The sequence below is a fragment of the Chelonia mydas genome, chromosome 8 (genome assembly GCF_015237465.2).
Source record: "Chelonia mydas isolate rCheMyd1 chromosome 8, rCheMyd1.pri.v2, whole genome shotgun sequence".
NCBI classification, from domain to species: domain Eukaryota; kingdom Metazoa; phylum Chordata; order Testudines; family Cheloniidae; genus Chelonia; species Chelonia mydas.
The window spans coordinates 573,882-592,890 of record NC_057854.1 but is presented as its reverse complement, the minus strand read 5'-3'; the positions used below and the strand labels follow the sequence as shown (position 1 = coordinate 592,890).

At 60.5% G+C, this 19,009-nt stretch overlaps 1 protein-coding gene across 6 annotated transcripts; it reads left to right on the top strand.

Moving 5' to 3' along the window:
- Positions 1 to 2,971: 2,971 nt before the first annotated feature.
- N4BP3 (NEDD4 binding protein 3) lies at positions 2,972 to 16,790 on the top strand. Of its 6 annotated transcripts, none has more exons than XM_037907174.2 (6): positions 3,087 to 3,301; positions 4,118 to 4,206; positions 11,713 to 12,153; positions 12,573 to 13,136; positions 13,716 to 13,973; positions 14,483 to 16,790. In XM_037907174.2, the coding sequence occupies exons 3-6, from the start codon at positions 11,743 to 11,745 to the stop codon at positions 15,059 to 15,061; spliced, it is 1,812 nt and encodes a 603-aa protein (XP_037763102.1). In that variant the 5' UTR covers positions 3,087 to 3,301; positions 4,118 to 4,206; positions 11,713 to 11,742; the 3' UTR covers positions 15,062 to 16,790. The 6 variants fall into 6 exon arrangements, with proteins under 6 accessions (XP_037763100.1, XP_037763102.1, XP_037763101.1 ...); XM_037907173.2 differs by having other exon boundaries at positions 4,118 to 4,337; XM_043521025.1 differs by having other exon boundaries at positions 4,118 to 7,075.
- The last annotated feature ends 2,219 nt before the right edge of the window (positions 16,791 to 19,009 follow it).

Sequence of the window (19,009 nt, the reverse complement as noted above, 5' to 3'; positions counted from 1 at the left end):
TAGTCACACAGAGAGCCAAGACGGGGGGGAGTGAAGACGCATTTTACTGAGATTTTAAAAGAGATGGGGAGTTGCTGAGGCAAATTGTATATGCACACGGTTGCAAGTGAGTGTGTGTTAAGAGGCTTACAGGCCATTTCAGGGCTGCAGAATCAGCAGGATGTAAGAACACTTTGGCCAGACCTCCTTCCACCCCAGATCCATCCCTCCCTCCTCTGGCTCTTCCAGCCCCAGTTGCTTCCTGCACTGGGGAAGAGAGGATACTGTGGACCTTGGTAGCAGCGCAGTTCAGAGCCTATGGGACTGGGGTATTCCTCAGGGAAGCTCAGGCCTTCATTTTGCCCCTTGCTGCAGGGCAATGTTGATGTGCCCCTCCCTGGTGCCTAATTGAGCATTAGCAACCCCAACCGTTTAAAAACCAAGTCAGGCCCCAGTAAATCAGGCTCTTGGCTTCAAAATGGTGAGCTTCTCAGAACCAGTAGCCATGGTCTCTGCCTGGAGGCATGCATGTGTTGCGTAGTGCATGTAATTACTGAGTTAGAAGGTGCTGGTGCTTTGCTTGGGTCCCTGTTTCGGAATGAGCTCGGCTGGTGCTTGCATCCTTGTCTCTGCTGCAACCATCATCGTGCCCCAGAATCCTGACTCCCTGAATGGTGACAGCTGGGGAGTGGACACAAAGTAGCAAAACCAGGCAGGGGCTGGGAGGGAGCAGGTCTGATTCAGAGGCATTGATTGTATCATGTCTCATGACTAAAGCAGGCAGGTGCGGCAAGGAGAGAGCTTATCTCTGTGCTGTGCTCTGTGTAACTGACAATGGAAGCAGTAGAGGCTCCCTGGGATTCCCTTTGAAATACCTCAGCTGCCCTCCCCTTTGAGCTGGTGAAACCCAGTGAGCCCGGAGCCACGCTGGCTGCATGCTGAAGAATGTTTAGCAAAAACCCTTATGCTGCTCTGCTCCTACCCCACCCCCATCCAGCACAATCAGGGCTCTGCATGCAGCCTCCTCTCAGGCAAGGCCACATTCTAAAATTACTGCTGCTGATTAAAGGGCTGTCACTGATCTCGCCCACGTGTTCTCAGCAATCAAGACTTCCATGGAGAAGTGAGAGAGGTGCCACTGAGTCTGGTGCTGACAACATGGTCTTTATAATCGGGGCAAAGGAGGGAGCCCCTGCAGTTCCATTACCACTGAGACCATAGCGCAGCAGCTCAGTAATGCGTGAACAGGAATGCTAGGTGTGCTTCCAGGCTCTGAACTGTGCATGGCTGGAAATTCTGGATGCTTCATACAATCAGATGTTTCATCCCTGGCCAGTTCTGTTTCCTGTCATCAACTTCAATGGGTTTCACAATACAAATCCCAATGATACATGTCCAGTGCCAAGCCCCAGGGCTGTGCAGCGAACAAGTTCTGGCAGCACTGAACTCCTCACATAGACCTTCTGCGGAGAGCCAGGGCCTGTCACCATGCTCCACCAGGGCCAAGCATACATGCAGGTGGCTCCTATTGCAGCAAGGTGAGCCAGGCTCTCCCCACAGTGCTGTATGCTCTTTGGGTTTCCTAACTGTGGGACAGGGCACCTGCTGATTACTGAAACAGATCACAATTTCCTGCTTGTGAGCTCCCTTCCCCTTTTAAGCTGCAGATTTTCTCCTTTAGGGAGTGGGCTGTGAGGCCAAGCATCATTTCACCTTGGAACAAACTGACCCTTAGGGACACAGGCTCCCTGCTGCTATGGCTGTAATAAAGGACACAGATGTGCAAGGACACACACTGCCCACGAGTGGATGTGGTGACGCTGCCCCTGTAAACAGCTGAAGGCATGGTTTGAAGCAGCCTACAGTACATGTGTCCCTGCCTAGCTCTGCCTGTACCCTTGCAACCTTCTGTGGGGACAGGGCTTGTTCATGGCAGAAATTCCAGTGCCCGGAGGGCATGGGAGCAGATCTGTCTAACTCCTCTAGTAATAGTACTTGCCCTCTACCCATCTCTACCACCTGCCAGCCAAGGGCTCCAAGCACATCGGGGATGTCTATTCTTAAAGCTTCATAATCACCGCCCCTCCCCTGGAGGGAAGGATTGTTATCTCCTTTGTGCAAAGGGGGAAACTGAGGCACAGGGAGGGGATGAGATTTGCACCACCACGGTGAAGCAGAGTTGGGAACAGAACCCCCTGTACCTTCTTTCTGGGAATAGTAGTGGCATGGAGGGATGGATCAGATGTTTGTAATGGGGGGTTCTGGGTGACCTGTTCCAGGACTCCCTAGCCTGGTCCAGCTGGAGCCCTAGTCTTTAGGTTGTCTTGAGTCCTGGTGCTGTTTGTGAAATGGGGACCTAGACAGCTGTAAAGGGGAATAATCAAAACAGGCCCCGTCAGCCAGCTGGAATCACACCACCCTTCCAGAGGACCCCCCCATGACAGAGCCCAGTGTTCTGGTGCAGGGTGTGAGCATGGGGCTGGCAGAGAGGCCAAGGGGGCACTAAGACTGAATACTTGTTTTGCTCCTGAGTCCCTGACATATAGGGCAGGGGCTCATAGCATGGAGCACATGTGGATGCAGATAGTATCCAGTGGGCTGCCTCTGCTCCCAGTCAAGACCCCCAGCACCTTTGCACCAACAGCAGCAGTCCGCTACGTAGCAGAGCAGTGCTGCCCAGCGTTACCGTAATTCTAGCTGCCTTGGATGTGCTGGAGCGGCTGGAAAGAGGGAGTGGGTGCTCTGGGGCCGGCAGCTCGCTGCAGACCCTGGCAAGGACGGGTTAGGCGAGGCTTTCCAGTGACTGAGGCAGTAAAAAGTTAACTGGCATACATTGCAAGGTTGGGCAGTAGGGGCTGCGCAGGGCTCTGTGGATCGGAGCCTCCATGTGCCTCCCCGGGGGTGCCTGCGGGCAGAGGCGGTGCTAACGGGGAGGGGCACTAAACAGGATTACCCCCCCCCCAATAAAAAGCGAATAGGGGCCCCCTGAGCTGCGGGGTCTCTAAGGAATTGCTTAATCTGCTCCTGCCCGCAGGGCTACGCGGCTGTAGGAGCCAGCGGCTACTTCCCTGCGGAGGGTCCAGCTGCCGGCCCAGCCCCCCTCGCACGTGCCGGCCCCTTTGCAAACCGCGGCAGGCGGCGGCCCGGAGGGGCGGGGCGGGGCCCCGCCCCCGGGCTGCGATCCAGGCCGGGCTTTGCCGTCCCGGGTTGGGTTCCCAGAGCGGCCGCGATGCGGCTGCGAGCGGGAGCGGCGTCCAGGCCGGGTTTTGCCTCTGCCCCGGCTGAGCTGCAGCCGCTGCGCCGAGCCCGCGCCGCGAGCATGGTGAGTCCCGGGGCGCCCGCCGGGCACGTGTCCCGCCGAGCCTCGGGCCCGGCCCGGCTGGGCCCGGCCCGGCTCGGCTCGGCCCGGCAGGAAACTGGCTTTGTTCGGGGTGCGCTGAACCCGCTGCCCCGCCAGCTCCGGGCCGGCCAGGGCGCGGGGGGGCCGGGGCCGAGCAGGGTGGGAGGCTGAGCAGTCGGGTCGGCCCGGGAGAGGAGCCGGCGCGGGGCTGGAGCAGCTGCCGGGCGTCGGGGGGGCCCGGCCGGCCGGCCGGGGCAGGCAGGGCGGGCCGGGCCCGGGCTGCGGAGCGGCTCGAAGGCAGGGGTCTCTGCCTCGCTTACCCCGGCGCTGGGGGTCTCCGGGCCGATCGGGTTCGGCCACGCGTTGCTGGGCTCCCGAGCGGGAAATCTGGTCCCCGCAGCCTGCGGGAATGCGGGTGAAGCGCTGGGCTCCGGCCTGCAGCCGGGGAGCTGGGCTGCCCCAGGGCGGGTAGCCGAGAAACGGCCGTTTTCCGTCACCATGGCTAGTGCCGGGACACCGGACCGGAGGGCGCTCCTGCTCGGCAGCCGCCCGCCTCCTGCCCAGCCTGTCTGCCCCGGCTGGAGGGACCCGCCCCCGTTAAAAGGCTGCTCTGGGCTTGAGCCCTGAGTCAGAACTCCGGACCTGCGGCCCCCGGGCCCCACCTGGCTCCGGGTTCCTCCCCCAGAGCCCCGGGCTGCGGCGGCCCCCACGCGGGCCCGGTGCTGCCCTCTTCAGCGCAGGGTCTCTGGGGCCGCAGCTCTGTGATTGCCGAGTTTAAGACTTAGATTTTCAAAACAGGTTCTTTCCTCTCCGGCCATGTGAAAGACCCTGCAAATGGGGGAAAAACAACCACTGGACGGGGGAGACAGGGGAACAGACCGTACCAGGTGCTGTCAAACACACAGAGACCACACAACAGGAATGTCTCCTCCTCCTCCAGTCCTTGTGTTCTGAGCTGTTACTTGCGGCGATAGGACATGAGCAGTGTTCAGACAGGAGTGTGGGTCTGGAGCTAAAGGTGACCCCTTCAGCACGATGTGTCCGTATTTCAGCCTGGATTGCTTCACAGAAATCCCCAGGCCTCCTGCGGCTGTTCTGTGGTGCGGGGGAACCAGGGAAGAACACCAGCCCTTCCTGCCTCTTTGCATGGGGTCTTCACACCAGGCGCCTTACGCGGGATGCTCAGGGTTTATGGTGTTGGGCAGTGAGGGTTTGCTGACTTGGACTCTTGGCTTATACAGCATGTGTTGGGTTTTACTGGGATTTTACGCTTGAAGATCCCCCACCTGTCCCCGCAGATATGTCCCTCGTTCTGAGCGCTGCTGGTCATTTTAGAGCTAGGGTGATCAGGCTGATGGGGAACGCAGGTGTTGTCTCCCCGTCACCGTTGAGAAGTGGTGAGTCTGTGGGACTCAGGTTACAGAACCTGCTAGCGCGTCTCTGTTGCATATGGAGTCTGACAGCAAGGCTTTGGCGAGCGGGGGATGCAGGGTAGTGGCAGGAGTCATCCCTGGGCCGTGTGGGAAGGGTATGGGTGGCTGAATGCCTTGTCCGGCGCTTGAACAGTTCCTAGGCTGTGCTGTGCTGTGCTCTGGGACTCCGTGTGGGATAGTAGCTGGGGTGCTTAGGTGGGGGTCCCAAGTGGTGCTGTTCACCTGCCCTGGGGATTTCACAACCCACAAGATCTGGCTGAAGAAACCAGGAGATGCCTGCCGTTTTCATGGTCTGGAGCTACTGCCTCTGCTTGCCACAGGCATCTTGTGGCTGCCCATGGAAGTGTCCATCTTCCCTTGGGGTTGATGATGTTGTGGGTTCCTAGTCCTTCCAGTTGGAGTCAGAAGGAATGGGCGGCCCTGTGCTGAGCATCCTGTCGCCGCTCGGCACCTGGGGCTCGTAAATAGCTCTTGGCTCCCAGGGAGCTTGCCCAGGGTAGGGAGATGGAGCAGCAACTGTCTAGAGCAGGGGGTTCTCAAACTTCATTGCACCGAGACCCCCTTCTGACAACAAAAATTACTACATTACCCAGGAGGGGGGACTGAAGCCTGAGCCTGCCTGAATCCCGCTGCTGCTGCTGGGAAGCCAAAGGAGAAGCCCAAGGGCTTCAGCCTCAGGCTTCAGCCTCAGGCAGGGGGCCTGTAATCTGAGTCTTGCCACCCAGTGCTGAAGCTCTTGGGCTATGGCCCTGGGTGGTGGGGCTTGGGCTTTGGCTTCTGTCCCAGGCCCCAGTAAGTCTAAGCCAGCCCTGGCAACCCCATTAAAATGGGGTTACGACTCACAGTTTGAGAACCACTGGTCTAGTGTTTCCAGCCAGTGCTGAGATTCCTGTCAAGTTTTGGAGAATAACCCCCAGCCACCCTGCCTGGGACAGACTCCCTGGGGCTGCTGGATTCTTGCTGTTCATTGTGGCTCCTGGGCATGGGGAGGAAGCCTGACAAAGCCAGTCTTCAGGAGCCAACAAAGCCCAGCTCCCTGGGGTCTGCAGGACTCAGGGGACTGGGCCATTTCCTTCCAGGTTGCTGGCATGAATGCAGCCCAGACTGCAGGCTTGGTGGCCTGCATGAAGAGCTGTGGGAGGGGGTGTCAGGCTAGTCCCCTAAGGCCTGAAAGCTGAATCTACTTTTAAAAACTCCATCTTAAGCGTGGGTTGCAGAGCCTGCCCCTGTGGGTACAGCCACTGATTGGGCCCTGGTCTGGGCTCTTTGCTGGCCAGCTCTAAGTCCAGGCTACGTTGTACTGGCCTCGGCAGCATCTTCCCAGCTCGAATGTTCCCTCTGCAGATGCCACCGCGCTGAAGTGGGATGGGGTTGCTCTCTCACCCTGCCTCAGTGCTTCCCACCCCACTCCCATGCTGCTCCAGGGCAGCTTGTGTCATCACATGGCTCGTCCCTGTTTGTCCCTGCCCCTCGAGCACAGCACTGCTGGGTGGATGGGCCCCTTCCCTTGGAATGCAGCCCCAGCTTCAATGCCCCTCCGTGAGTCGTGCTGTAGCCATGACCCTGGGGAGGTGTCTGTGGTTTAATTCCACCCAGGGTCTCTCCTGCAGTCCCGGTGCCTGTCCCTTTTGTTCCTGAAGAGACAGGCTCTGCTGATGCCTGCCTCTCCAAAGCTAGGGCAGGGTACCAGGGCCCTGCCTGCTCCTGATGAAGTTGTGGCCAAGCTCCTATTGAATCAAGCCCGCAAGCTCTGCTGCATTGCACGAGCCCTTCCCCAGGCTTGCTCTGCGGAATGCGTGTGCACCTGCTGCACGGACCTGCCCAGTCCGGAAGGGCCCTTCCAGCCCAGTGGGATTGGAGCCCGACAGGTCCCAGACACTGATTTGAAAGGAACTTCAAGACCAATCGGGATACAGGCCCAGGACCTGGCAAGACTCTGTGGACTCCAGAGGGGCTGGGGCATGTCCCACTGGCACCTGGAGGGAGTGGATATCCTTGCTTTGTGGCTGCCAGGGCAGGGCTCTGGTGGCTATGCAGTGTTTTGTGCAATGGACAAACCTCACTAACCTGCTGCCACCCAAGGAAGGGACTGGGGAGTCACTCACTGAGCATTCCCTGCTCCCAGGAGCAGGTGAGACTGTTCCTCAGGTCCGTGTGTCATGGATACCTTCAGGCTGCTCCCTGTCTGTGTCTGCAGCGGGGGCTGGGAGTTAGCCAGGCCTCCTGAGCCTGTGATCTCTGAAGTGCTAAGCAGGACCAGTGCAGCTCACCTGCCAGGAACAGCCAGGTGCTTCGGGACAGTACGGGAAGTTCTCCCTTCGCAGTAAGTGCTGACCCCACTGCCCCAGAGTGACGTTAGGGGGTGATGTCAAATGGCACCTGACCGCTTGGGATCATTGTATCCGTAGCCAAAATCCCAAGAAGCTGGCAGGACAAAGCCGGCTCAGAGGTTCTCTGTGCTGCAGGATTGAGCGAAGCCATGAAGGAACGGGACGCAGTGCCGGTCCGTCCCCTGGCAAAAGGGGGCTGCCTCTGGGCCAGCTGCCCCGTGGAGCCAGGGGCTCCTCACAGCCCCAGGTGCTGTGGTTATAGCTGTCTGTCCTAAGGCATCACAAGGTGGGGTGTGTGAGGGACAGAGCCTGACCTCTGCCTCCCCTCTGGGGTGCGGGGCTCAGCTGAGTCCCCCGGAGGGTAGCTCCGTACCGCTGGCTCAGCTCTGGGAGCGCATGGAGCTGTAGAAGGGAGAGTGCCTGACGGGCGGGATTCGTAGAGTTTAAGGCCAGAGGGATCATTCTGACCATGCAGGCGGAACCTCTGTGGAGCACAGACCATGCAGCCCCTCATGGTTCCCGCAGCCAGCCCAGAACTGGCTGAGCTAGAGTTGGGCTTTTACAAAAAGACACTCAGCCTTGATTTAGAGCCTCCAATGATGGAGCATTAACCCTGCAAGTTGCATCAATGGCTAATTCCCCTCCTTGTAAAAAGCTTGTGCCCTGTGTTCAGTCTGAAGTGTGTTATTCCTGTGTGAAAGTGTGTGGGGTTACCCTAGGGCCCAAGGAGGGCAGCTGTGTCCCGGCTGGGGCTGAGAGTTACTTTCCAGTGCAACATACCTGGAAATCCAGCTCAGGGCCCATTCCCTCAATGGTGGTGTGTACAGGGTTGTTCTGGGGTGGGCGACCCCACTGACATGGCTCACCCAGAGAGGCTGCTGCAGGAGGGAGCAAGGGGCCAGTGGTCTGAGAGGCCTGGAACTGCATGGTGCCTGCCCCTGCCATGTGCCCCTCAGGCAGCCAAAAAGCCCCTTCTAAGAAGGGGAAGGGGAGGAGGCAGTGGGCTGGCACCTGGGTACCACTTGCCTTGGTCTCCCAGAGCAGTGCCCTCACAGGGAGATGACCACTGGGCACAGGTGTCAGTGGCATCTCGGGTACAGGGAGGAGATCGGGCCCAGGAGCTCCTGCAGGCTGAGCTGCTCCGCAGACCATCCCTGGCCCACAGAGGCAGTCTACCCCTTCTTGGGGTGCTTGTGTGGTTCTTAGGGGGAATTGGCTGTGGGGTCTGGTCCCAGCAGCTTTCTCAGGATGTGGAGTCTGCTGCTGGAGAATCTGGTGCTTGAGGTGCAGGGAGCCCTGCCCAGCCTCTGAGGAGTGAGAACCCTTGCAGACCCCTCTGAGGTCCCAGCGGCATCCAGGGTGGCCCAGCTCCCCTGAGGAGCGTGGGTCCCTCCTCCCCAGGTTGAAAGCCGTATGTAGGTGGCTCGTGGGAGCAGATGCTGGGTTCCCTAGGAGGGAGATGACCTTGCAGGGCAGGAGCTGTCAGACAGGTTTGTGCGTGGCAGTGATTAAAGGGGAGTTGTGTGTTTACACAGTGCCTGGTGCAGAGAGCTGGGGCGTTACACCGGAGCTGGCAGCTCCTGACCCAGGGCCCCCAGCAGGGATCTGTCGGGCACTGGCAGTGCTGGGCTTGGAGCAGGCTGAGATCCCTCCTCTTGTCTCCCAAGCTTCAGCGGTGCAGAGACTGGTAACAGGTTCCCAGCTGCGGGCCTTGGACAGCTTCATCTCCTCACCCCCACACTTGGGTGTCCTGGTCTCACTGGGGCTCTGAAGGGAAGATCCCCACCCCCCGGATGCTCGGGGATCCAGGGCTGAGTGTTGGAGAACCTGGGGGTGAGACTCATGGCACAGTCTGTGCTCTCCCGGCACAGGCAGTTCTGTCACATGGACAGCCTGGCAGCTGTGCTGTTCCCGTGGGAGCCTTCGCTCCCAGCTTAGCCTGTTCATTTTTGGCTGTCGTGACGTTATTCCCAGGCTGGTTGGTCTTTGCTGGGCAAGTCATTTAACTGCTTTGCCCCACTTTCCCCGTCTGTAAAATGGGGCCTCTAGCGAACTGTGCCCCGCTGGCTCTGCAGTCTTTGGCAAGGGGAGGGTGTTGGAGGCAAGCCCCTGGAGACTGCCTTTGCCAGTGGAGATGCCACTGCTGATTTGGGTGCCCAAGGCAAAGCATGAGCCTGCAGTGAGTGGGCAATGGCCTTCAGGGGCATTGGGCTGAGTTCCGCAGTCCGGGCAGGTGGAAATGCTGCCCAGAGCGAGGAGCTCTCCCAGCTGGGCACTTGTGGGCATCAATGCAGTTCTTAGTTTGGGCTGGGTTACCTGTGCTCCCTCCTGGTGCGGCAGCAGGCCTTAGAACTGGCTGGTCTCGCTGCACCCGCTGCTGCCCAGGGTTGAAGGGCAGGGCACTGAGAGGGGAACAGGCAGCTGCTCCCTCTGCGGTGGAGCCAGCCTGGGGAGTGGACCAAGTTGGGGGTGATGCTAGGGTCGGTAGCCCTATGCACTGAGGGGGAGGCCTGACCGCTGCCCTGGGCTGGGTAGCACTGGGGAGGTAAGGGCTGTTCCTGCCTGCTGCGCCTCAGGGGAAGGGTGAGGGGCTTGTCAGTTGCTAGCAGCATTGTCCGTTTCCTCCTGGGCTTCCTCCCAGGCCCAGCAGGGCCCAGAGTGTGCAGCCTGGAACCTGCTCAGGAAACTGCCACTTCCTGCCTCACGTCCTTCCTGTTCCTGCCTCCCCCGCTCGTGCCATCTGGCCTGTGCCCCACAGCCCCCATGCCACAGCATCTGCTTCTGTTCGCTGCCTGAAATGGAGTGTCTTAGCCTTTCCCCTCCTCGGGGCTGGGGCAGGACTGTCCGGAGGAGCTGGACGCCTAGCCCCTGTGTCCATCCTCGAGAGGATGGAGTGCGGGGGCGGGGGGGGGATCACAGGGAGTGCAGGCCATGGGGCCTTGGGTACATGGAGGCCTGGGCTGCCATTTGCCTTGCTCCTCTTGGTGCAGCTGGTCAGGCCTAGAAGGTCGAGGTGGGGTAGGAGCCCTGTTCTGAGCCCATGGGACTTGGCAAGAGTTTGTCCATTAAGTGCAGTGGGGGCAGGATCAGGTCCGAATGGAAAAAGAGTTTCTGGCTCATGTGCGGAGCTTCTCCCCAGCCAGACTTTCTATCCCAGCCGCAGCAGTTCCCTGCTGCCCTGAGGGACTGGGGCACCTTGCATCTGCCACCTGTGGGCTCTGGCATTGTGCTGTTGTTAGGGAAGCACTTGGCATGATCAGTGGCCCAGCCTCCAGCAAAGAGCCATGTTTCCCCTGTGGGGGATTCCCCTGGTACCTTGCACTTGTACCTCAAGGCTGAACGGTGCTGGGCTTCTTTCCCCCAGCCCCAGCTCCTGAGCTGGGTTCTGGTCCTTCCTCTGAAGGGAAAGGAGCTGCACTAATGGGGAGGTGAGGTGCTGGCCTGACAACCCTGGGGGAGCCAGTCATGCCCACAGCAGGCACAGCTCAGAGAGGAACACTGCCCCCCTCCTTGGGAGCCAGGGGGTAGCAGCCTCTGTAGCCCAGCCAGCCCTTGGCCCCTCTGCTGCAGCTGCCAACAGGGAGCTAAGCTGGATGCTGGATTTTGTGCTACTGAGACCCCAGTTTGCTGGTCCCAGGCCTCAGAACAGCCATGGAGGGGTGTTGTCTGCTCAGCTGGGCTGGATCCCCCGCACGCCTCTTGACTGCTCGCCCCTGAGCTGGTCTGAGGAGCCCCACCCCAACTCAGTGCTGCGGCTGGGTCTGCAAAGGCTCCTGGAAGCACCATTGGCTGCTGGGTGTGCGCACGCACGCAGTACATGAAAGGTCATGCTGCTGGCCCAGGGTCCCGTCTGAGCTTGGAGAGGGCAGCCACAGCCCCGTGCGGACCAATTGTCCAGGAATCAGCCTGGGGACACAGCCCAGGCAGGTGACAGGAGCTCTGGAGCTTGCCTGCCTGGCTGGGTGGCATGTGCTTGTTTTGGTTTCCCTCCCCAGCCCCCCAGGCGGGAGGAGGAGCTGGGTGTGGGAACCACCACGTCAGATAGGAGCGAGCAGTTCAGCCTTGGCTGGGTGGCAGGGCAGATCGACTTCCAGCCGGATCCTCCCGGCGTGCTGCTCCCCGGGGCTTGGCTCTGGCTGCCTGGGGGGAGCAGGTGAGTGGTAGAGTGGCTTTATCTCTGGGGAACATGCTGGTGTCCGGCTGGCTCCTGTTGGGGTTCCCAGCTCCAGAAGTTGAAAGAAGGCACCTGCGTCCTCAGTTTATAGGCCTGAAGGGAGCAGCTGGCTCGGTACAGACCCACTTCCGCCAGAGGCTGGCGGGCGGGGCGGGGTGGGGCTAGGATTATGGTCACATGGAGACTGACTCCCCTCCCTGCATGGGGACCCTGGATGATTCTTTGGGGCCCTGCTGTAAATGCTGGGGTGATCAGGGACTTGTCAGGGGGGAGCAGTAGTGGGTGCCGCGTGACACAGGGAGATGTGGCTGCTCTGCCTCCCCTCTGGCTGGCTGGGCATCCATGGGGATGGGGGGGAGGGAGCACGGCTCTCCCCCTCAGGGTGGGGCTGGTGGACATAGGGTGGTCCCAGCCACTCACACCCCTTTGCTGATTGTCTGTTCCCTCCTTTGGCAGTGCTGGTACCACGTGCTGGTCTAATTCTCCATGGCAACAGCACAGGTCCCTCATGTGACCTGTGACCCTGGCAACTGCTTCCTTGACTCTTCCCTAGCCTCTGCGCCCGGGAGCTACGGCTGCGGCATGGGCAGCGTGGGCAGCCTGGTGGAGAAACAGGACTTGACGCCTGTGGAGCTGAGGGCGGTGCTGGGGGGCTCGCGGGGGTTCCGGCAGCCGGACGGCCTGCTCCGGAAGGGCCCGAGCCAGCGGGAGCTCTTCAGCTACCTGCACAGCGCCAGGAAGGAGCCCCGGGCCGAGAGGAAGCACCAGGCGCCGGGGGCGTCTCGGGACTACGAGAGCGACCGTGAGAACCGGTCCCCTGACCGCTACTCCCGTGAGCACCACCGGGGGGCAGACTTCTCCAAGAGCTCGCTGCCGGAGCGGGGCCGCTTTGACAAGGTGAGGCCCCTGGGTGCTGGGCTGGGGCAGGCAATGCGGCTAGGGATCCACATGACTAGCTGTAGGGATGTTTTCCATGAGTGCATCCCACCAACCGCCCCTGAAATGCAGCTGCCTCCGGAGTGGAGAGCAGCCACCAAATGGGAGCTGGCTGGCGCAGAGCATGGGAAGAGGGGGCCCTTGCGGACAGCCCCCTAGGTCTTGGCAGGCCAGGTGGTGATGGGGCCCATGTAACTGCTGTGACAGATGGAAGCTGGGAGGTCCTCGTACATAAGCCTCATATCTGTGTCCAGGGCAAAGGGGTGGGGCAGCGCTGAGCCATCCTGCAGCTGGGGACACAGATTGGGGTTCCCCAGCTCTTCTCCCTGCTGAGCGGCTCTGCTGAGACCAGGTTGATCCTTGGCTCCCTTGTCTTTCAGTGTCGGATCAGGCCATCGGCCTTCAAGGCAGTGGCTGGGAAAGGCCTGGTGTCCATGCAGGGCCTGGCCTCATCCAAAGGGCAGAAGCTGTCGAAGAGCAACGGGAGCCTGCACACCCTCCTGTCTCAGAGCAGCACCAGCACCGGTCCCTCCTCCCAGCATGGCCCCCTGCGCACCCACCTGCTGCACACCATCAGCTTAGACGAGGCCTCCAATTCCAGCCACAACTCCATCCAGAGCTTCCCCATCTACCCTCCCCACTTCAAACCTGCCCAGGGCCAGTTCAGCGCCTCCATGGGCCAGATCAACCACATTGGGGGCTCCCTTGACAGGGCCTCCTGGGGCCCCAGAGACCCCCTGGCAGTGGAGAAAGCGCCTCTGTCCTGCAAGAGCATGGCCACGCTAAGCCGGCTGCAAAGCTCTGGGGAGCCCCCACCCCCTTATGAGTTCACCTACTCCCTGGAGGACATGGTGAAGCAGCTAGAGGACCGGCTGCACGAGAAGAGTGGGGAGCTGTGGCAGTTGAAGAGGAGCCTTAGTGAGACTGAAGACCCCTTCACACAGGTGAGTGCAGTGGGGCTGGCCTGAGGGTGCAGGGCCCTGGGCCTGCTTCTCACCCCATCCCAGTGCCCCCTCCGCCCCCCAAACAGGGAGGCTAGTGTCTCATGCATTGCGGGAGTCTGGGCTCTGCTGCTCCCAGTGCCAGAGCATCAGGCTTGCTCCAGAGCGATCGGACTGGGAAATCTCCATGCACAAGGAACCTTTTCCGCCTTGCACCAAGGTGGTGGTGGGAGGAGGCTGGGGTGGCCAATAGGAGCAGCTGCCCAGCCTGTATCTGCTCTCTGAGAAAATGGAGACATTTAGTCTCTGGACTACATTTCAGAAGCATGTACTAGTGTGAGAATGGTCCAGTGCCGTCCTGGCTGAATCCTGCTTGGAGGTGGATTGTGTGTTGCTGGGGGGTGGCTCTTAGAGCTGCTGCTTCCCATTCCAGGGTCATGGGGCCAGGCTGCTCCCTTTGAGGCCCTGGGGCTGTAAGGAGTGATGGGATCCTTCACCCTAGACCTTGAGCTGCTGGAGGGGGCTGGGCTGCCTGGCACTTTGTCCCAGGAGCTGGGCACAGACTTCTCCTTGTGCCAGCAGGTTTTTGAGGACAAACAGCATCTGTGGATGGATGCGCTGGACGAGCTGAAGCAGATGTATGTCGCCAAGCTGCAGCAGGTGACCCAGCAGGCCCAGCGCAGCCAGCGGGCGCTGCAGCTGCAGCTCTACAAAGCGCAGCAGGAGAAGAAGCGGCTGCAGGAGGAGCTGAGCCTGCACCAGGGCCAGTGTGAGGAGCTGAGGCAGTGGCAGCAGCAGTGTGAACGTGTCAGCCCCAAACTAGAAGAGACCAGGTGGGAGGTGAGTAAAGGAGAGCTCTGCAGCTCTCCTCCACCCTTTTGCCCCAGCAGCTGTCCCAGTGCCCCTCAATCCCAACCCGCAGCCTCCGCCCTGGGCACAGGCTCCAGTTGTACCGTGCTCCGGGGTTTTTGTGGCGGAACTTTCTCTCAGGATGAAGCAGAGAGAGGTTGAGCCACTGTCATCCATGGCTTAATGCAGCTATGGACCCGGCTCTAGAGCCAAAAGCCTAGTGGACCGCCCGCATATCCTCCCGCCCCGCCCCATCCCTTCTCATTCTTCACACCCCTGCAAAGCCTCCATTTCCTGCCTGTGGAAATACTGAGAGTGCTGTCTGGCAATGGCTGCCACATGGCAGGTTTAATGCTCTATGCCCCTGCCTGGCAGAGTTGGGATTGAATGGGGGTTTCCTATCCAGATGCACCCAACAACTCTAAACCCCACCCCAACTTTTCCTCTGCATCTTATTTCTTGCTCTGTCCCTCCCCACCTTTTCTCTGCATTTCCTGCAGGTTTGTCAGAAGGCAGCTGAGATCTCACTGCTCAAGCAGCAGCTTCGAGACTCCCAGGAGGAGATGGCTCAGAAACTCAGTGAGATCTTCAGCTTGAAGACCCAGCTGCGGGAGGCCCGGGCGGAGGTGCAAGCCAAGGACTCGCAGCTGGCCCAGCTAGGGGACTCCTTCCAGGCCCCACCGGAGCCCAGCCCCTCCCTCCCTTTGGGGGATGCTCCCATGCCAGTCTGCCAGGACTTCTCTGGCTGTGAAACTGACGACTCCAAGTGTTGGGGTCTTCACAGCGAGAGTGGGGAGCCCCCGGAGAGGCAGGTGGAGTGGCTGTGGGCAGAGCTGCTGCGCGAGCGGCGCCAGGGCCAGCTGCAGGCTGTGAACTTTGAGCTGGAGCGGAAAACCTGGCAGGAGGAGAAGGAGAAAGTGCTGCGCTACCAGAGGGAGATCCAGGCAAGCTACATGGAGATGTACCAGCGCAGCCAGGCTTTGGAAAGGGAGCTGCGGCACCTGCGGGCTGAGCCCAGAGATGCTGACGCCGACGCCGACTCACCCTGGATCGAGAGAGTCGAGTCTTCAAAAATCTGAATAGGAAGCCAGCAGCCTGGACTGGGAAGGGGCAAGAGCTCTTGGGATGGTACCCAGGCTGCACCATGGACTGACTGGGTTAGCCAAGGGGGCTTCTCCATCTCAGACTGATGAATCTGTGACCACTGCAGGGCCATCCCTGTGGGAGTCTCAAGAGCAAGTGTTACTTCTGCCTCTGCAGCAGGGGCATGTGCTCCAACAGCTGCCTTTGGCAGGGCGAGTTTGCACCATGATTCTTACTGTCCAGCAAACAGAAGCCCAGCATCAAGTGGGATTTCCTGTTCCTCCTCCCCCATCCCCTGCTGCTTCCTACCCCAGTGAGGGCTCTGGCCCTGCTAGGGAAGTGCCCAACTTCGTCTCCTTACGCTGTCCAAGCTGCATGCCTGCCAGTCTTGCTCCATGTCCTTCACGCTGTGCTGGGGCCAGTGGGCAGTCCAGCCTGAGAGCTGCAGGCAGAGTGAACCTGCCCTGCTGTGCCTGTGCTGGGTGCCCATGCAGGTAGCCTGGCCTTGGGCTTGAGGCCTGGGAAATGTGAAACATGGATGCTGGGAGCACTTCCTGCCAGGGCTAGAGCTGCCCTGGCACCTGGCTGTGCTGGAGTATCTGCAGCAGGAGAAAAGGAGTGACTATAGGGCTCATGTCACGGGGGACAGATGCAGGGGCTTTGCATGCCACCCAGGGCTGTGGCCTCTGTGCTGGGGCTTCTCGTGCTGCTTCAGAGATGGAGAAGAGCTGGGTTGGTATCCTGCCATAGAGAAGGGGAAAAGGAAAGCAGCTCCTGCCAGAGAGCATGCACCATCACTCAGGCCTATCCTCGCCCCCTGCCCAGCCGACGTCTGGGTATGAAGCTTGCCTCGCAGAGCCTTCTTTCACCAGGAGGCAGGCTGTGGGTTGGTGCTGAGGGGTGGGCAAGGGCTGGCTAGCACCATGGGGTGGGGCGGGGAGCTGGGTGCTCTGGATATGAAGGTCCAGGCCTGGCAAGGCTCTCCTCAGCCTCTCCTGGAATAAATCTGAATTTGGTACTTCTGGCTCCTGTGGCTGCTTCTTTCTCTCCCTCCATGGGGGTGACCCCAGCAGCTGTCCTTGGATGCTCACGTGGGTGAGTTACAGGCCTCCCAGCTGACAGGATAGGGCAGCAGGGAAGCTGGTATTTGCTCTGCACTCCAGGACGTTGCTGGAGCCAAAGCTCCATTTGCTGCTGACCAGGGAGGTTGAGCAAAAGGCAGGAGAGTCTGGGAAGGGGAGCAGTGCTCCCAGCGTGGGGACCAGGGGCCCAGTTTCTGCGGATGATGCAGACAGGGCCCCACATGGCCTGGCCCCTGGCTGCCCATGCTGGGCCCCACCTACAGGAGCTGCCTGCTCCATTGTCCATGTTGCTGCTGCAGTGTGGGGCTCTGGTTTGTCTCTAATGGCCTGGCAGTGACATGCTGCTCTTTAAGGTCAGACACAAGCCCCCACGAGCAGTCCTGGTGCAGCACCACTTGCCTCTCCCACCTGCAGGTTATTTGATGGGTGGAGAGGAACCAAACTGGCTTCCTCAAGTTGATCTACTCAGTTCTGCTGGGCACAGGTGCTGCTGGGCTGGCAGGGTCAATCTCTCTGGCCTTGTCCTGGCAGCACCCTCTCAACTCTGTTTGGAACTGAAATACACAAGATGCCAACAGCTCTAGTACCCTCAACCACTGGCCAGGGTCTCCTTTTAAATCACCTCTTGTCATGGTGGTGCCTGGCACCTGTCTATGCCATAGACCTGGCTTGGCCCTGCAGTGACTGAGGCTGTGTGCACACAGAGCAGTGCTCCCAGCTGCTAGCCCAGTGGGGCTTGGCTCTGAGGAGCAGGAGCTGGAACTCGGGATCTGTTGAAGGTTTGTTGTTCTGGGCCAGCTGGCTGTTGAAATCTCATTTGTTTGCTGGTGCCCACATCAGGCCAGGGCTCTGTGGTGCCGGGCTCTGATCCTTGCAGCAGGTTTACACCCAACAATTAGAGCCGTGGGGAGGTGAGGTGGGACCCAGGAGAGGGCGGCACCAAAACTTGGCAGGGAAGCCAGAAACCAAGCTCCTGCTGCAGATGCCACAGGGCAGAGTTGTGGCGTCTCAGGAAGAACCGAGTGTTTAGATTATTGGGTTGCTGGTGAAACCGGTTTACTGAATTCCACAACATTGATTCACCCTCTGTGAGAGATGGGGGCCCTGCTGCAGGGGCCCTTCTCCAATAGCACTGCAGAGCAGCTTGCCCTTGCTTGGGACCCTCAGGCTATGCCAGCCCTTCCTCCACATGCTTCTAGCCGGTGCAGACACTCTCATGCTACCACCATCTCTCTTTGACCCAAGCACCATCACTGAACCAAAGGGCACCTGTGGAATCCTTCCAACCCACCCTAGCAAAATGCTCTCTTCTTAGGGCACTAGGAAGAGAGGCATGAATGCAGCTGGTGTGGCCAGGGCAGCAGTGCCTTCTACAGGGCTTGGTCCAAAGTCAACTGAAACAGGCCGGTGCTGCAGGAGCTTGATCAAGCACAGGGGCAGTTTTTCCTGCTATTCAGCCTGCCAGCTCCATTGCCTGATTCCAGCCCCTCACTCCTAGTTACACCCCCATCTAGCTCCTGTACAACTCCCCTCCCCCCTCAGGTAGGGTTATGGCCAGTGGAAATGTGAAGTCCTAACCTGCTCCCTCCACCCTGGATGCTGCATGTCTCCTCTCTGAAAACAGATCCAGATCTGCATATGCCACTCCCTGTCTGCTCCTGGCCGGGAGGGTCAGTGCTGGCCCTGGGGCCCCTCACTGGGCTGGCGCTCAGACCATGGTATGCGCAGCACTGCTCAAGGTGTGCATGCCTCCAGAGGAGCCAGAAGTGCTTCCTTGGACTGGCCTGGCAGCCCAAAGCTCTGAGCTGAGGGCTGGGCCCACTGCAGAATCCTGGGCCCCTTACCAGCTCCTGTGTTCACGTGGGCCCAGGGAACGCTGGTCACTGTCTCACCCTTCCCCAGGGCCTGGCACGAGGCGGGAGCCCCAGAGTGCAGCTGCAGCACCTGTGCTGTGGGCGTGAGGCGGGGGGCAGGGACGCCCACTCCAGGCCCTTGGGGCTGGTGGGGCCAGGACGAAGGGCAGGAGATCACAAATGGTATTATGGGTTCCCTGCCAGGTTGCTGACCCACCAGGTTTTGTTCCCTCCACAGGAGCAGAGCTGGTCTGGGCCTTGATACCCTCCCCCCAGCACTGACCCCTCCCCTCCCCTGTTCCCTCCCCCCAACACTGAACCCCCCCACCCCGGCACCATTCCCTGCCCCCAGGACTGAAACCCCCCCCTCCAGCACTGACCACCCCCCCCACCGGCACCATTCCCTCCCCCCAACATTGACCCACCCGGCACGGTTCCCTGCCCCCAGCACTGACCCCCCCGGCACCGTTCCCTGCCCCGAGGACTGAACCCACCCCCCCAGGACTGACCCCCCCTCGGCACCGTTCCCTCCCCCCAACACTGAACCCCCGGCACCATTCCCTGCCCCCAGGACTGAACCCCACCCCCCGCAGTACTGACCCCCCCCCCCACCAGCACCATTCCCTCCCCCCAACATTGACCCCACCCGGCACGGTTCCCTGCCCCCAGCACTGACCCCCCCTGGCACCATTCCCTGCCCCCAGGACTGAACCCACCCCCCCAGCACTGACTCCCCCTCGGCACCGTTCCCTCCCCCCAACACTGAACCCCCCGGCACCATTCCCTGCCCCCAGGACTGAACCCACCCCCCCAGCACTGACCCCCCCTCGGCACCGTTCCCTCCCCCCAACACTGAACCCCCCCGGCACCGTTCCCTGCCCCCAGGACTGAACCCCCCCCCCCCGCAGTACTGACCCCCCCTGGCACCATTCCCTGCCCCCAGGACTGAACCCCCCCCCGCAGTACTGACCCCCCCCCACCAGCACCATTCCCTCCCCCCAACATTGAC